The sequence below is a fragment of the Alosa alosa genome, chromosome 20, assembly GCF_017589495.1.
Source record: "Alosa alosa isolate M-15738 ecotype Scorff River chromosome 20, AALO_Geno_1.1, whole genome shotgun sequence".
Lineage (NCBI taxonomy): Eukaryota > Metazoa > Chordata > Actinopteri > Clupeiformes > Clupeidae > Alosa > Alosa alosa.
This window is the reverse complement of record NC_063208.1, coordinates 16,018,264-16,045,330: the sequence shown is the minus strand read 5'-3', so window position 1 is coordinate 16,045,330 and position 27,067 is coordinate 16,018,264. Positions and strand designations below refer to the sequence as shown.

Sequence of the window (27,067 nt, the reverse complement as noted above, 5' to 3'; positions counted from 1 at the left end):
CCTCCATTACCGTTCTTAGAAATAGCTCACCACGCTTCCGCACAAGAAACTGGCCAAAGACCAGCTATTTTTCTCTGAAACAGTGCCTGTAGACACAACACACACATGCATGCACACTTACGTAACAACCCTCAACTTCCCCATGTCCATGAGCACACACACACTCACACACACACACACACACACACACACACACACACACACACACACACACACACACACACACACTAACAAACACACTAACAAACACATAAGCACAACCATAACCTAGTATTTAAAATATTGACAAATTAACAGTTTCTCGGCCTCTCCGTCTCTTTTTCTCTCTCTCACACACGCACACACACACCACACCACACACACACACACACACACACAGACTGTGTTGTGAAATGCTATCCATTTGGCTCTCACACTCGCGCCCCCAGAGCCCGCCAGAGGAGAGCTCTCTTTTGTTAAGAGTTCAGGACCTCTGTCAGACTCCCAAGGTGGCGCGAAAGATGGTGATAGTGCATGAGAGAAGGCAACAGCGAAGCAGACTGGGACACTGACAGGTGTGTGTGTGTGTGTGTGTGTGTGTGTGTGTGTGTGTGTGTGTGTCTGTGTGTGTGTGTGTGTGTGTGTCTGTTCATGAGTCTGTTTGTGTGTGTGTGTGTGTGTGTGTGTTCATGTGTGTGTTCATGTGTGAGAGAGAAAGATAGAGTATACATGTATGTTTACATGGGAGTCTATAGAGGGCTCATGTTGTTGATTGTCTAAGAATGTGCATATGTGAGTGTGTGTGTGTGTGTGTGTGTGTGTATGTGAGTGTGTGTGTGTGTGTGTGTGTGTGTGTGTGTGTGTGTGTGTGTGTGTGTGTGTGTTCATGTGTGTGTTCATGTGTGAGAGAGAAAGATAGAGTATACATGTATGTTTACATGGGAGTCTATAGAGGGCTCATGTTGTTGATTGTCTAAGAATGTGCATATGTGAGTGTGTGTGTGTGTGTGTGTGTGTGTGTGTGAGTGTGTGTGTGTGTGTGTGTGTGTGTGTGTGTGTGTGTGTGTGTGTGTCTGTGTTTGTGTGTCTGTGTTTGTGTGTGTGTAAAGGGAGACTGAATGGAGAGCGTGCTCTGCAGAAATGTGATAATGGCTCTGGGACGAGCTGGAGTGGAGACGAGTGGAGTGGGTGCAGTCTGATCAATGAGTCTGCCCGCCCGCCCCCGCCTGCTGATGGAGCCTTACTTATGCTCACAGCTGGGACTACAACGCACCACAGAGCTTGACATACACTTATAACAATTACAATACCTCAGGAAGCACACCCAACACCCCCACACACACACCTCTTAAATATTTCTTCAACGTTTGCACAGAAAGAGAGAGCTATGACTCAATATCTCACCTGCGTTTAAACTGCCTCAGAGCTCTGGAGCGTTTGTGTAAGTTAAGACAGGCCCCGAGCCCTGCTGACGAGATGAAAAAAAACATGCTGCTGAAATCATTAAGCGCTGCGTCTTCTAGGGCTTCTCTGGCTCGGATCTCCACCACGTAATGAGGCGTGAAGCCACTCAGCGTCTCCAAGAGCAGCACTGACTCTGACTGGGACCGCACAGAGGCCGGTATTTCTTACGGAGTCTGCCAAAGTAGCAAACCTCTATACTGATTCTGGAACAGGCCCAGCACCAATCTGGCGCCGGAGGAGGAACAGTAGCCCGGCCCAATACTGATCCGGACTCAGCTGCTCCCCGAACCTGCTTGGATCATCAGGCGGGCCAGAGCCCTGTTCCGAGTGACTCATTAGTGCAACAGCTGCGGTGGTTTGATGGGGCCATGGTGGTCCGCTCCCTCCCTTCCTTCAATGCAAAATCCTCTGGATCGAACCCCAAACCTGAAACCAACACACAAAAAACCCTTTTGGCATTTACAGCAGAGAGGCACAGGTGTGTGCTTACTTCCTTAGCAACAGCAGGGGGGGGCATTTGTGGCTCTGATATGCTGCCAAAACAAACAAATAAAAAAATCAAATAAACTGACGGATAGACTTCTGTTTCATATGGATGAGTGGTTTCCTGATAAACTCTGAAATTCTCCATAGGAGATTTCTCCTGATTTTTGCTGCAGGGTTAATTGAGGGCGAGCATCATTGCCCGGGGGGACTGCCGTATTTATTCGAGCGTTACAGTTATTTGTCCACAAATATTTAACAGTTTGTACAAACTTGAATGCTGCACGCGTGGGGAAAATATGTAGTGTATTACTGGTCATATATAATCCAACATATGTTGAACACAGCGCTTTTGCCACATTTGTCTCAGTGGAAATTAAAGCAATTAGCTGCACATTAGAAATGTTGTCAACTTCAACCAGCTTAAAAAGGTGATGTTTTGTTTCTATGGTTAATTGATGATGAGGATGATGGTGGGATTTAGCCTGGCGGGCCATCCTATGTATAGTCTGGAATCGACCCATTCACCTCGCTCGGGGCGGGCAGAGAATTGTCTTTCAAACTGCCTAGGCATGCAATAGGCCAGCGCAACGACCATATCCGTATCCGGTCGGCAAAATGGCAAATACATCCTTCTTCGAAAGGAAAGTGCATTGTGTTGCTCAACTTTCAAAGAAAAGTCACAAGTCCAACTCCTCCAAAGTTGACGCCAACGCCACCTTCCTTGTTGTTCACCGTCGCAGGACTGTCGTCATCCTGTTAAGCCCACCTTAAGACTCTCTTACAAAATAGAGCGCTGTGATTGGATGATGTCCACGCCGTCAGCCAATAGAAATGCCTATGGTTTGCTACTAGACGTACAGGCTGAGCAAATTAATTTGCCGCCGCTAGGGTGCGTCTAGATTTCTAGGCTAGGTGGAATTGTAACCTTGAGCAGAACATGGAAACAGGCAGTACTTATAGTATGTTTATTGTTCATTTGACAGGCATCACACAGCTAAAACGTAGTCGATTAGGTTTGAATTTGCATTTCATTTGACCAGTTCTGAGTGAATCCAGTCAATAAATGCTTTTCAAGAGGCAATTACCAGAAAATAAATATTTTTCCTTTGTGAAGTGTGGATAATGGATAGAAGGTTGTGTACAGGTGTACAGACAATATATCAGGGTCGTTTTACCATTGACTTGGAGTATTTTCAATAGGCTGACTAATGCAGCTTGTTATCTTTGTGGTCTATATTACTTAACCATTCTTTTTAGTTTGTAGTAGAGGTTGGTATGTCTGAGGAAAAATGTAGTCTAATATGCAACTGGTTAGATAATGTAGGCCTGGTGAACTTACAAACCTACCATGAAGATGGCCAACTCCAACAGATGTTCCTATTGAAGGCATTCACTACGTGTCACTGGCGTCACTACGATAGTCCCCCACACCCACCCGTCTCCCCTGAACCCCAAAAAAGATGATGCCGCAAACATTCTTTAAATTCCTTTCTCCAGGACCAGCAGCTGTGGCACAGAGTAAATTAGTAACAATGAGCTGCACAGCCATCCCTGGGATCCGCTCATCAAGGAGCACAAAGGCGCATGGATAAAGCAGAGGCGGCCTAGCGGCCTGCTCGGATAACAAGTGGCTCAGCCACGGCGAGCGCTGACAGGATGCGTCGTGCTTTGTATCGACCAGAAAATGCTTTTCAAATGGATTTAGAGTGGACTCAAAGGCTCAGCCAGTCACCCCGCACGTCTCTTTGCCGTCGCTGATAGCAGCGGAGTGAATGGAGCTCTGTGATAAGGGCCAAGCTCATCACGATTCACACACCACGGTCGCCTAGCCCCCCGGAGAGAAGGGGCCATGGGTTCGGATGTTAGTGCAGAGAGCAAGAGAAAGAGCTCTGTTGTTGATTGCTGAACGCTGATCAGACAATAAGTGACTTATACCAGTCGGCCTCACTCATTGATTAACACCTTAATATATTAATGACTGCAAATGGAAAAGGCCTAATATTGCAGCCAGACAATCATAACCACTTTCATGGAAGTACGTTTAACTTAATTTCTGTGTGCTTTCTCCATTAACATGTGTGTTAGCGTGTGTATGTGTGTGTTTACACACTGGTATGTGCTTCTGAGCGTGTGCGTGTGTGCGTGTGTGTGTGTGTGTGTGTGTGTGTGTGTGTGGGGTGTGTGGGGGAGTGGGTGGGTGGGTGTGTGTGTGAGAGGTGTTTTTGAGACTTCATTCAAATTCTATCAGAGTACCTCTGTGCATGCAGCTATAGTGCTCTTTGGCTGGCTCTCTGGCAGGTGGTGACTCACAATAGTGATGGGGTTACTTTATTTCCAATATGGCACACACTTACCTACGGCCTAATTCATTAATAAACCATCACAAGAGAGTTTTGGTGCTAGTCTATCCATCTATTAATATCCAACCCCATTTCCTGTTTCGTTTGAAAAATGGTTCAAAGTATTATTGCCTGAGTCCTGGTCCCAAGATGCAGTTATCAGAGCAATCGGTAGTAGTACTATTCGTATAATTATTGAGACTAAAGTGTATTTTTCTTTTATTTAGTTTAATGGAAAATAAGTTTGCTGCACTGCAAACTGCTAATGTATTTTTCCAGAAATCTTTTTTTTTTATCTGATGTTGGTAAAAGGGTCCTTACGTGGACTGACTGAACTTGAATTCCAACATTGTTGCTCTCTCTCTCTCTCTCTCCTCTCTCTCTCTCTCTCTCTCCCTCTCACCTTCTCCTCTGTAGGACATGCAGGACCACGTCGCCTTTATCATCACAGTGCCCACCACGCTGGCCATCTTCTTGACCATCTTCGTCCTCGTCTGTATCGAGTCGGTCTTCAAAAAACTCCTGCGCCTCTTCTCCTTGCTTATCTGGGGCTGCCTCGTCGCCATGGGTTACCTCTTCATGTTCTTTGGCGGGATCATCTGTCCTTGGGACCAGGTGAGAGCCACCTGGGGCTCTGTGCTCTGGTTCCGACGAGGCCAAATTTGTTGATGAATGGGCTCCTTTGGGCTTGCGTAGATTTTTTGTTTGTTCTCTACCTTCTTTGGGAAAAAAAAAACTTTTTTGCTAAGTGGTGTGTGCTTTTCCTTGATTTCTTTGTACTTGTTTCCCCCATGTGTCTGTTCTACTCCTACAGTTTCCTGCCCTTCCCTCTCTCTTCTCTCTCTCTCTCTCTCTTCTCTCTCTCTTTTCTTTTTTTGCTCTTAGTGTCTACTTGTGCTGAACTTGCCTTTCTATTGTTTCCTTTCTCCTCCCCAGCTGCCCATCCTTTTTTGTCCATGTCTCTCTCAGTTCGCTTCCTTTTGTTTTCGACTCCTGCAGCGTTTCAATCTCCTCGTAGGGTTTGCTAGTGGCCGCAAGCAACTGCATGTCTCACGCTGAGCCAGTGAGGGCTCCATTACCCCCAGTTTTAGGCCACAGGGAGCCAAAACACATGCTGGGGCTCCTCTCTGTGTCTCACGCATTCATCCACTACAATCTCTGGTTCGCCGACTGCAAAGAAGCAGGAGCTTATTCACTGGTGATGTATGAGCATAGACCCTATGAGGACCTCATGCCTAGCCAGGCTAGAGGCACTTTAGTTGAGGCTCAAACGTGATGTCCTGTGATGATGCTCATATCTATGGACCAATTCTCTCTGTTGGAGTCTATCACACACAGTTTACTGCATTTTTGTCACCATGTGTGCTTTTGCTCTTGTGTTCCATTTTTGCTTTTGTATCTTGTATGTGTTCTTTTTCTTTCTTTCTTTTGTTCTGTCTGTTTTCATAGCATTCTTTCTATGTGTCTGTCTATTTATGCCCCCTGACTATCTCTCTGTAGCAAAGATGGTTGCCATGAAAGGGCAGAAGATAGGTTTGGTGTACAATATTATTGTGATATTCCATTCATGATGCAGCAAGTATTGCAATTCGATTCTGTGATACATTGTGATTTCTCCCATATATTATACCATGTATTATTATAGACTGGGAGTCTGCAACCATCTTGGCGCGACAAAATTAGTTTTTGAGTCTGACTTCCTTTCCAATTTCCACTGATGCAAGGGAAGAACATGGTTCTGTGCTATCTTGTGGACATCTGAAACACTGTGCTATTACAGTAGATGACTAAATAAGATGCTGCTGTATTACAATAATATTGTGCTGAAAAATATCACAACACTACAGTATCGGTTTTCTTCCACCTCTAAAGGCTGGTTTCCTGTCTATGGATTAAGACTAGTCTTAAAGGAACACACCACCGTTAGGGATTTATTTCTGTTGTTGGCTCACTTTTATTCACGACGTGCTATCCGGCGACGAGAGATTTCATTCACTATACTAAGCTAAGCTAGCGGTGGCGCAGCCGGACTAAGACAATGCATGCACGGAGACAAAAATGCTTTTGGTCACCTATCTAACTCTAGTGGAGATGGTGAATAATCCAATTTCGTAAAACGGTGGCATGTTCCTTTAAACTAAAAGCACTCTTCAATGTAAATTTCTATTGAAAAAAGCTTTTAGACTAAGACTAGGCTTAATTGATGTATGGGAAAGTGGCTGTATGTGTCAATATCTCTGAGTGACTATGGAAGCAGCCTCCCTCATCTCGGGCTTCACACCAGAATATGCTGCCAGTTGAGCTCCCCTGCCAGTCTGCCGTCCCCAGCATCCTTACACCTCTCCACTCCGCCGAGCCTCCACTGTGGCCTCCTCTCGCCTTCCATCCACAGCGTCCAGACTGAGGTCCAGAATGAGCTATGGAGACCTGCCTTTGTGCAGGGTTGAAAAGAGGGGGACAAAAAATCAAACCCACAGACACCCACACAACAAATACAAAAGAGCAAGAAAATTGCTGTACAATTAAAAACGCACAATTAAAAACGCATTCAAACAAAATCGAGGTCGGTGCCCTTCGGATACCGCGGTGCACTGCTTCTGGGCAGAATGGCAAGCTGGCAACAGAAAACAACAAAATACCGGAGAAGGAAAAGAAAGAAAAAAAAGAAGGAAAAAGAAAGAAAAGGAGAGAACAATTCTTTACTCACAGGCTACTCTAGAATAGGGTGACCAGACGTCCTCTTTTGCCCGTACATGTCCTCTTTTTGAAACCTAAAAATTTCAAAGTCGTCCGGGATTTTGTTATTCTAGCCTCAAACATGTTTACAGCGAATTTGCATTGCTCTCTCTTTCATTCATGGATATACAGTATCTATGTCTTTCATTCACATCCTAGTCACGGCCTCCCCTTACAGTTCGCTTTGCATTGAGTGGAAAGTGAAGGGTGTAGAGCCTGACCAGCTATCGTCATTGGTCGATAGTAATCTCAAACATTTAATTGGTCAGTCAGTCACCTCAATAGCGCAAACTTCCTTGTTTAGTGTAAGTTCACTGACGAATTAAAACGTAAATTTCCATGTTTTTGTCTCGGTCGATATCAAAATGAAGCTGAGTGCCGGACCTGCAAAGCAGGCACTTACGCGTCGGTCGCAAATAGGCCTAAAGGTGCCAACGACCTACAAGTAGGCTACACAATGTTCAGCAAAGCATCGAACGGCAGCGAGGGGTGAGAGCTCATCAGCTAAAGTGAGTTTTCCGACTTTAACATTACGTCTCCAAAATCATTTTGTTGGCACATAACCTCATAACCATAGACTGTAGCAAATATAACATGACGAACGGCACTTCTACCATTGTCTGAGCTATTTATTTAGCTGAACCTTTAAACTGCCTTTAAGGGATAGCCTGCACATTGACAACAGCAGATGTCAATAATTCTCTATCTACTGCAGCCTATATTCAGGTGAATTAAATATGTTGGCATAACATGAGGGATAGATGTAGGCCTATTTCTTTACAAAAAATAGAAATAGAAATATCTAATAATAATGGATTGAAAAGAGGTAGGCCTAATAATAGACCAGACATGATTGAATAGATATAAGAAAATGGACAACTCAAGGCCAGTCAAGCGGAGAATGCGAGTGGTGCTGGAGCATGATAGGAATGAGACCGGCCAGAACGGGGGGGACAGGTGCACCGCTAGCGCAGACGCTGGCCCTGACCCAAGGGCTGTTCTGCATTGTGTGCATTATTGATCAGCTAATGCTTTTCATGAATACAATTATGAACAGCCAGCTGTTGCTGGCCAATCATAAATATTGGAATGTGGCAAGCCAACTGAAGTACAGTAACAGAGGACTTGCGCAGTGTTAAAACACAAAGGCACATTTTGGCTTATATGTACAGTTGTGCTCATAAGTTTACACACCCATGCTAAAGTTGACTAAAAAGAGGAATCTTTTGGAAATTGATCTTAATGCCTTAATTAAAATTCCAATACCCTTCACCATAGCTAAAGATTGGCATGGGGTGCTTTCCACAAGATCATCACTCAATGCAAATCAAACGAGCTATTAGGCTAACTAAAATAAAACCATGCCAATCTCTAGGTATGGCAAAGGGTATGTAATAATGTGGGGCTATTTTAATTTCAAAGACCAAGGGAACTTTATCAGGATGCATAGTATCCTGGATACATGAAATAACTGGATTTTAAAAATATAAATCTGCCTGCCTCAATGAGAATTTAACATAGGGCTGTGTATACTTATGCCCCCTGTATTTTAAGGAAGAACATTTATTTATGTATGATACATTATTCATTCACAAAGAAAATTGGTGTCCTTAAAGGTTGGATTTTCTGCATTTTTTTAAATAAGGCATTCAGATAAATTTCCCAGTAATTATTTTTTTATTCCTCTTTTAGGTCAACTTTAGCATGGGTGTGTAAACTTATGACCACAACTGTATATGTTTAAAAAAATGTGTCAGCTCTGAGGTAATTTATTCACTTACTAGAAATGAGAGCTTTAATTTGAATATAGTCCCTGCTCAATTTGTCTCTGCAAGGATGTCCAGGGAGTGATTTAGGGTTATAGAAATTTGAAATGTCACTGCATTTTGTCTGTATAATGCTTTTTTTACGCTCGTGTAGCTTTCATTTCAGGCTGTGAAATAACCTTGCATGCAGTGAAAATGCAAAAATTCTTCTCAGGATCTGGCAATTACAGTTCGTTTAAACCTAATGTGGACTTGCCTTCTTTCTCGGTAGGACTGTTTTGTATTAATTTTTTTCACTGGTAATGGAATAGGTCAAAAAAGAGGCTTGGTACTATTTTTTTTTATTGTTTCTGACACCCACTCATCGCATCTAATTTTACCCTCTATTTCTCTCATCAGTGTATTGTCCACAATTCTGTAGGGCTTGGCCAATCTTCGTCATCCTTTTCTATTTTCTCTTTTTGTCTATTCTGTGTGCCTGAGCGAAAATCAACACCAGTAATTCTCAGCGGAAAGCACAGGGCTCTTGATATGATTTTGGCTATTGCACTCATATTGCCCTGTACCACAGAGTGAACAAGTGTCTGGAACTCTGTGGCAGTTTGAGCCTTTACAACTGCATTCTGTTCTCAGAAGCCTTGCCAATGAACTCAGCACTTGTGGATATTCTCTCTAGTGTTACAATGTGCACTGTTGTAATAATCTAAGGGACTGTTTACCTGTTGTTCATTACAAGTGGTATTTGTGCTAATATCAGCCCTAGTGTCTGTCACAAGCCTCTGGATGTTCAGATATAAACCTAGCCTAGTCACGAGTCTCACAGATGGAGACTGTCAGTCCTCAGCTGTCATGTCTTCAACTGCAAGATTTCAAAAGGCTTTTGAAAGTTAAAGAAATTGAGACCTCCAAAGGCTATTTGTCATTGAGACAGAGAGCATGTTGATGGGTATATATTCCACAGACGAAAGTTGAGGGCCCTCGAGTACAGTTTTCTGTCTGGTCTGGTCTCAGTGTCCAATGCATGCTCGGGGCTATTCTCTGGTCTCAGTTCCCAATCCCTGCTTGGGGCTATTCTCTGGTCTCAGTTCCCAATGCAGGCTAGGGGCTATTCTCTGGTCTCAGTTCCCAATGCATGCTAGGGGCTATTCTCTGGTCTCAGTTCCCAGTGCAGGCTAGGGGCTATTCTCTGGTCTCAGTTCCCAATCCCTGCTTGGGGCTATTCTCTGGTCTCAGTTCCCAATGCAGGCTAGGGGCTATTCTCTGGTCTCAGTTCCCAATGCTTGCTAGGGGCTATTCTCTGGTCTCAGTTCCCAATGCAGGCTAGGGGCTATTCTCTTGTGTGATGTGTCTGTCGTCTGAAACCGAAGATCGTATGCATGTATTCAGCGTAATTATTTTCATTCTTCTCTAATGATTTGGTGGTCGCACAGTCAGTCATACATATGCATACAACACACACACACACACACACACAGATACAGTACACAGAGGTCAATGGGTCAGGCAGGCAGCAGGTCACTCCCCTCTGTGTGCTTCACCTGGCCCCTGATTGGACAGAGTTGATCATAGCAGGCGTTTAACCTCTTGACTCTCCGCAATGTGCGGTTTGGGCTGCAGTTTGGTGTGTGTGTGTGTGTGTGTGTGTGTGTTTCCGTCTTATTCATTGGTGCGGCCGGGGGTGGTGTGCAGTGCAGGTGGAGGATGAGGAGTGTGGAAATGCTGGGCAGTCGGTCAATGATTTCATTTTATATAAGGGGTTTGCATAAACACTCCAAAACATATCCACTCAATTTAAACTTCTCGGGATCTATGTTTGCATCCAGCAACACTTGAACAATTTGTACCTCTGACTTGTTGTTCTGAATAGAACTGTTGCTGTCGATAGAGAAATGCTACCTCACAGGGACCAATTAGAGTGTTCTTCAGGGTTCGATCAAGCACCATTTCATAAGGCAAAGCAGAGCTCCAAAGAACATAATATTTTGATTATAAAGATGACCAAAATAAGGAAAATATTCAAGCATTTAGTACATTGTTGTGAGTATTTAGGAGATGTACTGTATGATGTGGTGATAAAACTACTTTCTATGAACAAAAGTATCAGGACACTTAAAACCACTTAATCACTGCATTAACATTTGTGAAAGAATGGGTTCACATGTGGTTCTGTCAGTGCACTAAGCAAGGTCCATAAAGACATGGTTGGGTGAGTTTGGTGGGGAAGAACTCGACTGACCCACACAGAGCTCTGGCCACAACCCCATTGGACACCTTAGAAATGAGCTAACAGAAATTACGAGCCCGGCCTTCTTGTCCAATATCAGTGCTTGACCTCACAAGTACTGATACTGGACACACTTCAAAATCTTGTGGAAAGTCTTCCCAGAAGAATGGAGGCTGTTCTAGCCATTCTATTCAGTTGTTAAGTGATGATGCAATAATAGGCTAATAAATGTTTTTCCGGGTCCAACGGCTTTCAAAGCCCCTCGGTTTTTTCCATAGACAGCTATTCAGTGTAGCCTTTAAGAAAATTGTCATCCTACTACTCACTTGTTGCCTCAACCTAATAAAATCCTATTTTTCACAGAAGCCTGCACGTAACCCTTGATTGTATCATCTGGCTGCACAGCTATAGTAATTGCTCTGTTAAAGTTAACCGGTTTTGTTTTACTCTCAATAAAACAGAGGTGATGGTGACAAGGTTTATAAGTTGCAGAAACTGGCTGGCTGCGCTAGTAAATGTTTTTTGACCAAAAAGCTGTTGGGCCCGTGACGTCGGACTTAACAACCGAATAGATTTAGAATGGAATGTCAAAAAAGTTAATGTAGGTGTAATGGCCAGGTGTCCCAATACTTTTATCCATATAGTGTATATGAAGAAGTTGATAAGCCATCCCAGAGGCAGATATTTCCAGAAAGTTCTGTTTCCGACACGTTGAGTGAATATGAATACAGTTCAATGTTGTTTCTTGTTTGTATAGAGAACAAGCATTTTGCTGTCATTACCTTAATATGCCTTTTTGTGAAGTGATTTATTAACACTTTTAGCAAAATGTACCTAATTTCATCAACCAGACTGTTCATAATTAAGAGTGCCTGTCTCAGAGTGCCGAATATCCATTTTACCAAATTACATAACTCGCGCTGAAGGACTTTTAAAAATGGAAACATCACCAAAAAAAAAAAAAAACTGTCTAATTGTGTTTGTTGTGATCTGTAAACGTTACTGACACAAAGCCCTTAAGGCAAGATGTCATACCTGAGGAGGAACAGCCGTGGTAGTTGGAGGGGGTGGCACGACAGCGGGGTGGTTAGGTGGGCGAGCAGGGTCGAGGTCACCATGGTTACAGTCGTCCCTGTCAAGTGTCGGCAGTAGTATTGCTGGTGATGCAGGGGGGTGGGGGGTGGGGTGTTGTGGGTGTAACTGGGTTGCTGTCAACGCCACAGTGTTTGTGTCGAGCCAAGGTCACTGCGAGGAAGCATAGTTCCCACAACAAAAGCAGGGGACGCAGCCGACTCTCACGACTGGACTCTGATGTCAGCGTATTGTGTTTTGCAGCCTATAAATAGAAACTTGACAAAACCTGAATAGTGTAGCCAAGGTAACTCATGGCTGATGGTAAGCTTTTGAGAGAGAGAGAGAGAGAGAGAGAGAGAGAGAGAGAGAGAGAGAGAGAGAGAGAGAGAGAGTGGAACTTCAGGCGAAGGCAAACAGAGAAGATGGAGTGGTGTGTGTCCAGTTAAATTTAGGAATGCCAAGGATGATAATATGTATGGAAATGAAGATGGATGCCCTATTTGTGATTTGTCTGCATGTGTGTGTGTGTGTCTGCATGTGTGTGTCTGCATGTGTGTGTGTGTGTCTGCATGTGTGTGTGTGTGTGTGTGTGTGTGTGTGTGTGTGTGTCTGCATGTGTGTGTGTGTGTGTCTGCATGTGTGTGTGTGTGTGTGTGTGTGTGTGTGTGTGTGTGTGTGTCTGCATGTGTGTGTCTGCATGTGTGTGTGTGTGTGTGTGTGTGTGTGTGTGTGTGTGTGTGTGTGTGTGTGTGTGTGTGTGAGGGCGATGGAGCCTGACTGATTCTTTTGGATGAATTTGTTGTGGCCACTGAGGAGATGGAGCACCAGTGGAGCATATGCGCTTAGACTCCGAGCCGTCCCTGGACATCGCAAGACTGCTCCGCCTCCCATTCTATTTCATGCTCTGCTTGGTGTCGAGAGATGGGGCCTGCATCTGTGTGTGTGTTTGTGTGTGTGTGTCTGTCTACATTCTGTCTACATTCACTTAAGAGGTGTGCTGTATATCTGTGTATGTGGAGCTCATTTATATGGTGTGAGTGTGTGAGTGATTGATTGAATGATCAGAGTGATTGATTAAAGTGATTGATTGAGTGAGTGAGTGAGTGTGTGTGTGTGTGTATGGTGTGTGAGTTAGTGAGTGTGTGTGTGTATCTCTGTGTCACTGTGCTCTGCTCATGCGTTGATGTGTGTATGTTTGCGTGCATTGTTGTCCTCATGTTTTGACATCTTGGTACGCCTCTGCTAATTGACACCAGCATGTCAAGCGAGCGGACTCTCAGTGTTCCTTTTGTTTGCGCTTTGTGTCAGTCAGGTACCATTGTCACAGCTCCCACGATGAGCTCTTCACGGACTATGCAGTGCACTCTGCATTCAACTCGGAACATAATGCTCTTCAGGAAGATACACACACACACACATACACACACACACACACACACACAGAGACACTCACACACACACACACATACATCTGTACACTGTATAAAGTTAAATAATGTTGTTGACTGAGAAACAAAAACTGTCATTTTCTAAAAGCATCCTTAATTTACAGTATTGGTTCAATCATGTCTAAATCATTTGCACAGTCCTATGTACGTATGCTTAAAAGAAATGGACAGGGTGGGAGCGTGGTAGAGGTTTCTGAAAGATATAATAAATGCTCTACGCTTTTTATTGGTGTTGTGACGAGCTCAGATTTATAAATGGCTCTTTGGGAGTTATATTAAGAACCAGGTGCTCAGATGATCATTTTGTAGAACAGGCACGGTGAAACATCTCTCAGCCTTTCATTGCACATGTTAGACAGCTTCATTAACACCAGAGCTAAGATTATCAGCAGACTTAATAATTCTGTCACAAGGTTAAATTTGCTTAATGACGTCAGTTACAGCCTTGGAAAAGTGAGAGAGCAATTTGTGCCATAGACCGGCACTGGTGTTCTAGGAACATTAGGAGCTGAGAATGTTGTCTAACCTACCCCCCCTCCCGCACACACACACACAGTGTTTTTTCTCAAAAAAAGTGTTTCTATTTCCATCTCTTTTTTTGGATTCTCAGAAGTGCAGCTTTATCTTAGGAGTGTAGAGTCCTCTCATCTACAGTGCATACTCCATATTCCTTCATCAATACTCTTAGAACGTAGTAATCAAATGCAATGATGTGCCCCGTTGGGGTCGTGTGTGTGTGTATTTGTGTGTGTGTTTTTGTGTGTGTGTGTGTGTGTGTGTGGGGGGGGGGGTTGGTTGAGAAAGTTCCAGAATCATGGGAATATCAATACCTCACAGCGACTCGTATTGGCAGGGGGGGTGTGTGAGGTGCAATGATGTGTAGAAGGTGCGGGCTCACAGCATTACCAATCAATAGCCACAAACTGCCCTTGGGGAAAAAAAAAAGCCAAGCTCTTCTCAACCTGAGGCGAAGAGTAGTGGTGTTTTTTTCCTCCCTGACATGGCACAGACTGGCACTGACACTTTTCCACCAATCTGCCACCTCTCCATTCCCCTCTTTCATGCTCAGTGTCATCCTAAAGAGCACTGTCATCTCTGTAAAAATGTCGTGCAAAGTGACAAACCCATTCCAGCTCTTCCTCTCTCCCTTTATTCTTCCTGTTGACTCTAATCTCTGATCCATTGCTTCATGTCTCTTTGTCCCTCTTTTGCTGTCTTTATTAATTTGCCCATCCATCCATCCATCCATCCATCCATCCATCCATCCATCCACCCATAAATCTGTCTCTAATTTCCTTCCCTTTCTATCTCCCTTTCTCCTTCACTCTTCTCTTCCTCTGTCTCACAACCACATCCATCCATCCATCCATCCATCCACATATTCTTCCATTTGCCTATTCATCCATCCATCCTCACACCCACCCATTTCACTTCAGCATTATGTTACATTATTTCACATCTCGGATTCTGTCTCTCTCCTTCAGCAGTACAAGCCATCTGAGGTGACACCGAACACCCTTGACTCCTCCTGATGGCGGGGAGGGGTGGGGGTGACAGTGGGCAGTGTGTGTGTGTGTGTGTTTGTGTGGGTGGGTGGAGGGGATTATAGCACAGGAGCTGAGAGGCGCAGGCGCCAGGCGGGTGTTTAAAATGCAACAGTGGAAGATGGGAGCCCACCGGCGGGGCCTGGAAATGGAGCGGGCAGCCAAATTGGAATGCCAGTCTCAATTCCCCTCACTCCGCCAATGAGTCCAAACCGCCTGCCGTCAGGCCTCCACTCCTCACGACCCGCACAAAATAAATAAATAACTAGACAAAAAATTAGGAGGGGGCTGGGAACAGTGTCTGCAGTTTATGATTTGGATTTAGATCCCACCTGCCCTCCACCTCCCACTCTCCCCGTTTTATGAAGGACATCAAACGCAGCGCTGTTGTGCCTGCGGATCAAATACGAGGAAGAAAGTTTGTGAAATGTTTTAATGCTCCTGTACCCCCCCGCATTTCGTGTGAGGCTTTTGGTCAGGAGTAATGACATGTTTTTTCTTACCTTTTTTTTTGCTTGTCTTGTTTTTCACTCCAAGTGGAAAAGGTGAAGCACCAAAAAGGAGGAAAACACAGACTATCTACAGTTTTTATCAGTCGCTTTGGTGCTTTTCTCACATCACTATTAACATTTGCACAGCAGTTAGTGCAATTCTCAAAACAATTAGTGCAAACTGCAAAACCTAGTGGATGACCTGCAAAAGCACGTCGTCACTTGCTCAAAATGGATAGTCCATTCCTCAAAAGCAGGTATTCATGTCAATGAAACTGTCAGTGTCATCAAAATGAGAAGTCTTGACACCATCGTTTATGAACAAGATAGTCAAATGGCTTTGTCATGTTTTCATTTCATATTCTCAGTGTTTTCCAATGCAAAAAAAGGTCAGAACTCGGTGACACTACCTGAACATGCTCAAGACAGCACTATACAGTACTTGTACAGCCATTTGAAAACTACAGTAAAGTTACACATTGCTGTAGTTAGGTGAGTAAGTGAGTACAAGACACTGAATACGTACATTTTTACTGTATGCTCTTTGCAATTCTACAGCATTGTGACAGAATTTGATAGTTCAACAATTTTGTATGTAATGACTCAAGCAATGAAATGAAGACTATTAGTTTTATTGGGAACGACTATTCAGCATTCATAAGTATAGTTCATTTTGACTGACATGACATAAGCAAATGATAATGTTAAAAAACAGCAGAGAATTGTATGAAAGCAACTGATACATGTCCAAAAGTATTTGCAATTTGTTCAGAGGAAGGAGAAATTGCTACTATGATGTGCACAAATGACTAAATGTTGTGGAGGTTGAACTACTAGTTATGAGAATTTCAATTCTGATCTGAAAAAAGCACCAAAACGACTGAGAAAAACTGTAAGTAGATTAAAGATCCAGTCCTTTGAGGTTGTTGGTGTTTTTTTGAGACAGAGATAGAGAGAGGAAAGATGAGAGGAAGATAGAGGGGGAGAAAAACTAGAAACATATTTATGGCTATATGTTAGCCTGGCTAGCGCCACCACTTCTCAATGAGACGTGGTCTGGGAACCAAACGTTAATTTTCTCGTATTTGAAAAAAATGCCCAGATCTGTTTATTGGGTGCCACGGATGTCTATCAAATGCGTCTGTGCATAGCTCATCATCGTCTTGCTTTCCCCCCTGTTCTGTGATTGGTTCCCTATCTCAGGCGAAAATTTGCTCCATGGTCTCCAGGCTGCCTTAGCGGCGTGAATCAAATCGCGCGCAAAGGCAGCATGGGAACACCCAGGCTAGCTATATGTAACCCATAAAAGTTTGCTTTTGTAGGCTTGGAAAACAATGTCTGACATAGCTCTGTGCTTTCTATTAATGAAATTCCAAAGAAAAGATCATTCTAGATAGATAGATAGATAGATAGATATATAGATAGATAGATACTGTAGCCTTTATTGTCATTGTACAGTTGACTGTGCAATAAAATGTATGTTGCTACATCTGATAAAGTGCATTCAGGGTAAAAACAATTCAATAAAACACAGCTAAATGAACAAGAACTAAAACATTTTAGACAAAGACAGTAAAAAGGTGTCATAATAAATAAATAATTTAAGAATACAGTATGGCACTTGGACAGGAGAGACAGTCTATTGCACATGAGAGGGTATTGCACTTGGTTATAGATGTTATTTCTAGGAAAGTATTGCACATACTGTCAGAGACATGTGCTCTAGTTTTTTTATAGGTTCTTACTGTAAGTTCTTATAGTTTGTGTCATTTTTCCCCCATACTCTTTTGTTGACATGTATGCTGATGAATGGAGTTGTGACCTTGGCCATAGTTTTCAGATTATTGCAGAATGCAATAGCACACTCCATTTCCTGGTTCCTGGAAATACATTAAATAGTCTTCATGGATCTATGCACTTTCATCTGTACTCCTGAATACTCTCATGTCTCAACGGACCCATTTAATGTCACCACACACTAGTCTTAAAAGAGTCCATCCACCCTTTGAACTGATGTCCACAAACATGTGTATGTTCTTCTTTCACATTGTAGTACTGCAAACTAGATAAATAAGATTTTACGGTCACAGTCAACACTGAAACAAAACTATAATAGTATATAATAATTTGACTGCAATGGTGTGTCGAAGGTGTGGGCTTACAGCATTACCTATGCAGGAGATAAATACTCTCAGTCTATAGTAATTGCTTGTCTGGCAATCGCTTGTGTGCAATTTAGAGTGTAATTTGATTTGTAATTTGAGCTTGTTGAGCTCAAATATTCACAAAACTGAAACTGAATCGTGGACCACATCTTTAATAGCCTCTCAAAACTTGCTGGCCTTAGATTTGGCTAAGCAAGACACATGCTCTGCATGTGGAATTCAATTACCTGTGACCACCTGTTAGCGCTGTCATTCTTGCCCTCTTTGAAGCCTCATCACGACAATGTCCCGGAGAGATATTGTATCACACACACACTCACACTCTCATACACACACACACACACACACACACACACACACACACACACACACACACACACACACACACACACACACACACACACACACACACACACACACACACACACACACACACACACACACACACACACACATACACACACACACACACACACACACACACCACACACACACACACCACACACACCACACACACTCATGCTTATTTTTCACCTTGCCCACTCTGCACACTTCCGCAGGAACACAGCTCGCCCTGCAAACCTTACAAGGTTTATTAACAATGTTTACAACCAGAGATATCAGTTTCCTGCTTCCTCTTGCCTTCGGGTGCATGTCTTCCTGTTTATCTTTGGTCAAGATTTGTTTCTCTCTCTCTCCCTCTCTCTCTGTCAAACATTTCCTTGTGTCATAGGTCAGTATGTGTATATATAACACCAAGTCAGAAAAAGTTGGGACATTGTATAAAATGCAAATGAAAACAGAATGTGATATTTAGCTGCAAAAAGGTCATAGACAACATTTTAACACATGTTGAAAATTTCATGGAAAAAAAGATATATATTTTGAATTTAATGCCAGCAACATGTCTCAAAAAATCGGAAATCAGCCCTGTAGTAGGCCTAAGACAATCAAAATGTGTAATTCTTTTTTGCTGGGTGTGTGGGTGTGCGTGTGCATCTGTGTGTGCGTTTGTGTGTGCACGTATGTGTTTGGAAAAGACTTTCTCTTCCCCCACCGGCTGCTCTTCCAGTCTCATGAATCACACCTGATTCTGTTAATCAAGGCGCTGATGAGCCCGTGAGAGGTGGAATCAGGTTTGTTAAATTAGGCCGGGAACATCACACCGCTCTCCACCCCCAGGGATGCCTGCCCAGCGTCTTGCTCCACACGCTCACACCAGCCGCCCCGAGCCCACACCTGCTGCTCCTGCTTATCTAATCAGGGCCTTTGCATCAGAAGGAATCATCTAGGCTACATTTTCTGAAGAATGTCCTTTACTCACGCCCCAACCCCATCTCCTCCTAGCCCTTCACACCCCCCCCTGGGGAAAACTCCCAGGAACTATAGTCCATCGGGGTCGAAGAAGCCCCACCTGGTTAGAGATCAAGCAGTTAAGTTCTGCTTACTGCATGGGTGCAGTCTACTGTAGAGAAATAAAATGGTGATATTTTCAAATGAGGACACTGTTGGTGGCCTCCTTCTTCACCTGAAAGTAACTTTGCAACACACACACACACAATGCCATGGGTTCAACACCCTGGCAGGGAACTTACGGATGAAAAAGTATGATCTTCACTGTGCTGTTAGTTGTGCTAGATAAAAGTGTCTGTCGAATGAATAATTTTAAATATAATGGATGAATTTCAAAAGGAATAAAGTGACTACCAAATGAATACATTTACATTTAATGTAAATGTATGCACTCCAAAATGTATTACCAAGCAGTGCTTAAATGGGTACAGGAAAGTGAATACTGGTATTTCTCAATCACATGTTCTCTGACATTGTGGCATCTCTCTCTCTCTCTCTCTCTCTCTCCATAGGTGTCTTTCTTCCTGTTCATTGTGTTTGTGGCATACACCATGCTGCCCTTCTCCATGCGGGAAGCGGTCATCGCCAGCGTGCTGACCTCCACCTCCCACACGCTGGTGCTCAGCGTCTGCCTCTCCTCGGCCACAGACAACCTGGAGCCGCTCGTCTGGCAGGTGGGTCAAGAGGGAGACAGAGGGACGGATGCGGGGAAGAGAGAGAGATGAAGAGAGAGTTAGAGAGATGGAGGGAGGGGTAGATGGAGAGAGAGTTAGAGAGATGGAGGGAGGGGTAGATGGAGAGAGAGGTAGAGAGAGATGGAGGGAGGGAGAGAGGAAGAGAGAAAGGTAGAGAGATGAAGGGAGGGAGAGATGAAGAGAGAGAGGTAAAGAGGAATGGAGGGAGAGATGGAGAAAGATTACAAGGGAAGACTGGAAGGAGGGAGATAAAGGGGAAAGAAAGGTGGAAAGAGAGGAGGATAGAGTAAGAGTGGGAGATGGGAGGAGAGGGTGAGAATGAGAGAGCGAGAGACATGCAGAGAAATACAAAGAGAAATGGAGACAAAGAAAGGGGGAGGAAGAAACAGAGGGAGAGGGAGAAAGAGGCAGAGAGAAAAAGGAGGATGGATATAGAGAAACACACAAGAGAAAGAGCTGAAGATCGAGAGAAAGAGACAACGAGATGTATAGAGAGAAGAATTGAGACAAAGAGAAATAGAAAATTGAACAGATGGAAAGAATAGAGAACAAGAGACAAAGATGTGGTGTGAAAAAAGAAGAGAAGATGATAGAAAAGATTGAATCAAGGACAGCGAGATTGAGAGGGGTGAGAAAAAGAGAGTCTAAATAAGGTGGAGATGGGAGGAGAGAGTCGGTTCACAAGTGTCTCCTCCGATATGCATCTGTGCACTGGTGTCAGTAGCAGGCAGAAAATTGAAAGCAACGGTTTATGGGGCTCCACAACACACACACACACACACACACACACACACACACACACACACACCTAATACGGGATTGATAAAGAAAAATCAGTGGAAAGATAGATTAGAGTGGATGAAAAATGATACTTGTTTAAACAGGGAACGATTTGTGTGTGTGTGTGTGTGTGTGTGTGTGTGTGAGATTGATTGGAGTTGTGGGGGAGGACACATAGACTGATGGGCCTGACGGAGTGGCCAGGTTGGGCCTCTTGCCCAGTGCTCCCCCATCTGCCAGGCCCCATGGCGCAGTGGTGGGGCTTTCCCTCTTTAATGACAGGTGCCCTGTGACGCAGAATACACAAGCAGCCCCAAAACCATCCAATCCCCCCTCCACTCCTCATACACACACACACACACACACACCCTTGAGACTCTAGGAGACTGGCAGAGTTGGCATCGAAGTTCAGCTGACAGCCGGGTCTTCTGCTGCGGTCTCTCCTGCCAGGATTCTGCGTCAATCCCATCTCACAGCCAGTGCCACTAACACCGCTAGCTAGACTCTCCCCCAACCCACCTCACCAGCAACTCCTGGGCAACAGCAGCCACTGCTGCCTTTCCACACACCAGCCTTTCTGTGTCAATCAGGTTCAAAGACACCTCTAATCAATCATCTGAACTAATTGCTTAATCAATTCATTGTGGTTCAGTGGATTTTAGATTCGAATTTACGCAGGTCTGCTTTGGTTTTGAAGACCCCGAGGCAGTAAATACTCTTCTAAATCTAAAGACTTGGCAAATGGCATATTTACTCCACATTGCTGTTCTCTATATGCCAGGTTTGTATTTCGCACCAATCTATATTACAAGGTTCGGTGTTAAGGCACATTATAGCCGTGTCATCCACATAACCCCATGATATATGATCCATTGATTTCTCTGTTTACATTGTTGTTGACATGCCATATCCCATTTTGAAGTCGAAGAGGGAAGTTTATAAAAAGTTCCATGTACTCCACTACGGATTTGCACGCAAAGCACGAGTATAGCTTTGAAAAGGTTATTGATGCTTAAAGGTCAACCTTACTCTTAGGGCCACTGGCAGTAAATTGAGGTACGCTTTTGCTCTGTGGAGCCGTGATGCGAAACCAAATATGAGGCAACAATCCCTGTGAATGGATTCCTCAATGCATCATTTACATTGTCTTAGTACTTCCCTATTCTTTTTATCCCCCTCTCTCTCACACACACTTTTTATTCTCTTGTGGAAAGCTTTAAGGTTTTAACCAACAGTTAATAGTTGAGTTGCTTTGTCATGTAGAAATAAAATATAATTCATGTTGTGTATCACCACCAAGGAATAGTCTTTAGTCTTAATTTGTCTGCTTCTAATTTTAGCATTTAATTTCAAACAAAATCATCAGCATTATGTTAACTTTGCTCTGAGGTATAGCTAGTGTGCACCACCAGCCGGATGATAAAAGACTCTGGAGAGCAGCATAAAATATGAATGACACATTTGCCTGTGAATATGCTTCATTGTATTGCAAATCAGAATGGGGGAGCTGCAATATTAACTCTTCTTTATTAAATCATTCACCTGTGTGCTTGCACCGGATGTGCATATACATTCTATATTATTATTTCCCCCCTGGGAAGGGAAGCATAGGGAAGAAGTGTGTGTGTGTTTGTGTGTGTGTGTGTGTGTGTGTGTGTGTGTTTCTCTGTGTGTGTTTGTGTTTCTGAGTGTGTGTGTCTGTGTCTGTATGTGTGTTAGGGCTGTCAATCTTCTTCCATAACCCAATTCGAATTTCATTCATTATTATTTTTAATAATCAAATTATATTCAAATATTTAATGCTCAAATTTTGCCTATTATTAATATTTACAATGCATCTCTATGTATAAACGGGCTTATGCATTGCCAATGCCACTATAAACGCTTTGAACAAAAGCTCAGTCTACAAATGATATCTGTGCAACTTGAGTGGTTTCAATTTCCAGACGCGCACACACACTGAATGAACGCCCATACCACTACTACGTTATTGAATGCCTCTATGTTTGATGACGCCAAATTAGCAAGTATTTCCTGATTGGGGAAAAGTTTGCTTTCTTTTTGTCTATCGGCCCGCGATTCCATGAACCAGAGAAGTGACAAAAGCACCAGACATAGCCTAGAGAAGGGAGGCAAAAACCTAATTCTTGCCTGCTTTAGCTGTGTGGTTCCTCGTCCTTGGACTGTTTACCTACCTAGCTTGTCAGGGTGTATCGTTATCAAATGTGCACTCTGCAGATTACGACAGAGGCTAATTGTTATTTTTCCGAAAACGTTCCACACATCGCTGAAATGGTCAGGAGTGGTGATCTCCTTCACTCCATCGCTTCTGCCATATTTAGATTGTGCATTAGACATGACAAAAGCATTTCGTTTTCACATATTCGCTATAGGTAGCCAACACATGAAAAAAAAACACCCCAAAACACCACATTCCACCATAATTTCCAAATTCGAATAGTATTGATTTTTTAAATGTTCAATTTATATTCGACTTTAGAAATTCGTTCCAACAGCCCTAATGTGTATTTGTGTGTGTGTGTTTGAGACAGAGAGAAAGAGAGAGAGAGAGACAGAGGAAGAGACAGAGGCAATTTCCTTAACATTCTCTTTCAAGGTCCTCGTAGCCTGAACTGTGCACACCTGAATGAGATCGCAGGGATACGCATTTACCTTCATCTTGCATTGCTCGAGCACCACTTTATCACTCTGGGGCCCCTCGCAGGGCTTTGTGTGACCTTAATTACGCTGTGCTCTTAAGACCTGCCCGCGCTGCTTTACAGTGTTTGTGCTCTGTTATGTTCTTTCACTGGCACTCCATAAGGAGGCTATTCATCGGCAGGGGCTGACTACATTGCCTTGAGCTTGATGACACCCCATCAACAACCCTAAAGTACACTGATGCTTGGAGCAAAATATAGCTCCCTAATGGTCTCTTTGAGGCTTTTAAAGAATTAAGTTGTTTTTCCCTTCCTTTGGACGTCATCTGGACATACTGTAGGCCCCCCATCAGAATCCTTGTCGAAACTTGTCGAGTAAGAGAATGAGCAATCTGGTCTACGTCTGTCCTGCCCTTGCCCTCCTCCTGAACCAAAACCATGCTCCATTGCTCATGACTGAGCCGCTCATCTCTCTCTGAGTTGTCAGCCCCGGTTGTAATTAGAGCCCGCCTACTACAGCTGTGGGAAACCTGGCAGGACGCCGCACGTCATGCCGCCTCTTTCGGCAGGTGCGGAACGAGTAACAAACAGGTCGGCCGTGGAGGTGAGCTTCGGGGGCCTGTGGTCGAGCGCAAAGACAAGATAAATAGCACCAATGCAAGGTTTGAATCGGAAAAGCAAACACTGCGTCTCTGTTAATAAACCTTCCCTTACGTAAAAATTTGGGCTACATAAGAACATTTGCCATCTCTGTAAACCAAACACTGTTTGCAGATTGGGGTGGGTGGAGTGGGGGCTGATTTAAGTAAATGAATGGGCTGTTGACTTTGCGCCTTTAATGGTTGGAAAACAGCGCGTAATTGGCTCTTCTGGACGAGCGCCGTCTGGTAATAATGTCTGGGTGAATGATAGCGGAGGGGACTGAAGAGTAATTAAAACGACAGGTCTTTTTTCTCCTCCTCTTTCTTTCACTTCTGTTTTTCTTCTCAGGCTGAAGCAACAGTCAGAGCAAATCATAATGACCTTATTTTTTTTCTTTTTTTCCTTTCTTCCTTTTTTTTGGGCTCACCATGACTTCTGTTGCCGTGCCAATTAGGCATAAGAGGAGGACTTGGCTGTGATGTCCTCGTCGTACGGCGGGCCGGCGAATTCACGAGCGGCTGGCGTTGTGCTCCGGGCAAAGCAATGCATGTGTCATGTTCCTGTTTTGGGTTCCCCTGACATCTCATTTTATAGCCAAGGAAAGAAAGCGACCTTAATGGGGTTCAAAGCTCAGGAAGGATTACATAGAGCAAGTGAATCTTAAGCCCAGGGATTCTCGCCTCCCCAACCTTTGTACATTTCCTTTTGAAACTAACACAGTGTCCTTCTGTGACGTAAAACACATTCCATTCTTTAGATTCTAATTCTCATTTAGGGATCGATATGCCACGTGTTCTATTGAAGCATTTGTAACAGGTTTTGAGTAACTGTAGGTGAGTAGTTCCATCGACGCTGAATGAAACACTAAGACAAGGCCATGGATTTTATTTTTAAACACACTGAATTAGACAGGCTGACAAGCGCGGATGTAATGCCTGAGTGAATCTTACTGATGAACTGATCAAATTTCCCCTCATTTCATTGCGTAACCGCTGCGCTCGATATCCTCCCGACTCGCCCTTCTCAAGCAAAAGACATGCTGATTATGAATGATGAATTTGCAATAACAATCAAGAACCTCCACCCCCACCACCCAAAAAACTTTCATTTCTTTGAAAACTTCTTTGAAAACTCCTGAGTGGCAAGTTTATTATGGAGCGCTTGACATTCTCTGTGCTGTTATTTACAGTCGCTGAGAGGCCAGTAGGCATCCATCCAGCAGTCTATCTCTCCTGCTTATGATCACAACAGTGCTGAGTGCCCGAGGGGCAGATGAGTGCCCACCATTATGCCCAAACTCATTCCTCTCCCGTGCTCCAGGGCTGCTGACCCTGAGATCTAGATGACCGCTTACTTTCTGCATAGATGTACGCTCCGATTTGCATGCTCTTGGAGTCATGCATTTCTAGAGACTGAATTTTGTTCTGAACTGGTCCTGAACTAGCTCTGATCTGGCTCTGATCTGGCCTCGATCTGGATCTGCATCTGGGCCTTTAGTGGTATGGTCTAGGCTGGCTCCCTGGTTTGTTCCCCATCCCCCATATCCCTTTCTGCGTGGACATGATTAGTGTTACACAGAATACACTGAACCCGATGGGCTATTCCGTCTGTGTTCTGACAGATCCTGGCCAACATCATCATCTTCATCTGCGGGAACCTGGCGGGAGCCTACCACAAACACCTGATGGACCTGGCCCTGCGGCAGACCTACCAGGACACCTGCAACTGCATCAAGTCCCCCATCAAGCTGGAGTTTGAGAAGCATCAGCAGGTACAGAACTCACAGGGCCTTTCCTCCAGGCTGGGCCCATCTGGCCATGTTTTGCAGTGATGGATAATCTTCACCACCTTCTGTGGGATATCAGCAACAGCATGTAGTCCCTGTAGAGAAATGCAGGTGTACTTGCATTCATTGGTATGTGTTGAGATGAGCTAGCAGCATATTGTAGATGCGTAGCATTTTTAGTGTTTTTTTTGTGTTTTTTTTAGTGCCACTGTATTTCAGTCTAATACATGTAGCCAGAAACAGAGTAGCAGAAGGTCCCTTGGGAGCTCTACTGTATGTTACAAAATTGGAGTCTCACTGTCTCATTTTGTGTATTTGTGTGTGTGTGTGTGTGTGGGGGGGGCTGATTAAGTAAAGGGCTACACTGCACTAGTGGGATTACAACTGTAGGCACTGTTGCTGGACACCTAGGGGACTATGGGGTTTGGGTAGGGGTGAATGGGAAAGGGGGGGGGGCGCTCTGTAGTTTGGTGTGAGTGGGGGTATGACTCATTCCTGCAGCTAAAAAGGAGACAGTGCTGTGCTGCTGGTGGTGGCGGGGTGTCTTTATATATCACCAGCAACACTCCTGGCTCCATAAAACCAAGGGCGGAGTGAGGCTGATTATCCAAAAATAGACTCCCTCCACCACCACCACCATCACCACCACCAACACACACACACACACTCATTCTGTGGATGTGTGTGTGGTGGAGGTTAGGTGAGGATGGGGTGGAGGTGTGGTGTAATGGGTGGTGGTGGTGGGGGGGAGGGTGTAATTTAGAAAAATCACCCCTTCTCGCTGCAAATGTGGCTGTCTGTGTTTTATGTGAAATATCTCCATCAAGCAGTGGGTGTGAGGGTGAAATATTACAGCACAGATGAAAGAGACGCCTGACTCGCTGAGGCATAGTGTCGCCAGGGTGTGTGTGTGTGTGTGTCTGGGATTTGTGAGTGTGTGTGTGTGTGTGTGTGTGTGTGTGTGTGTGTGTGTGTGTGTGTGTGTGTGTGTGTGTGTGTGTATCTTGAAGAGTGGGGTTATCACTCATCCCTTGTGAAATATCATTCCGAAGAAATGTGCAGCCAAATTCCCCATTATTCTGCAACTGTCATTGCAAATATTGTGTGTTTTACTCATAGCCAAACATAATTAGAAAGAAACCATAACACAGAAACCCCAGGTGTTGACACGCACGCACGCACGCACGCACGCACGCACGCACGCACACACGCACAGACGCACGCACGCACACACACAACATTCTCTCTCATTCTCTGAATATATATTTCTCTTCCCCTCTCTCTCGCAGGTAATTCTCACTGTAAATGCACCATATCTAACTAATCAGCGTCATTAAGTCTAACTGCGTTAGAGCTCCGACTGCATTGTGTCTACACGCCTTCATTCAGCCGCCCTGCCCTCCACATCGCTTCACAATGGCTTTTCTGTCTGATT

General features: G+C 44.1%; 1 protein-coding gene across 8 annotated transcripts in view; it reads left to right on the top strand.

The window, feature by feature from the left end:
• The window catches only part of adcy2b (adenylate cyclase 2b (brain)), a 77,697-nt gene that overhangs the window by 14,412 nt on the left and 36,218 nt on the right, over positions 1–27,067 (top strand). For 7 of the 8 annotated variants that reach the window (XM_048229735.1, XM_048229734.1, XM_048229733.1 and 4 more), the window contains exons 4-6: positions 4,686–4,883; positions 19,582–19,743; positions 25,468–25,617. In XM_048229735.1, the coding sequence (XP_048085692.1) occupies positions 4,686–4,883; positions 19,582–19,743; positions 25,468–25,617 (510 nt within the window). The remainder of the gene's footprint in view (positions 1–4,685; positions 4,884–19,581; positions 19,744–25,467; positions 25,618–27,067) is intronic. The other variant, XM_048229736.1, reaches the window with a different exon arrangement.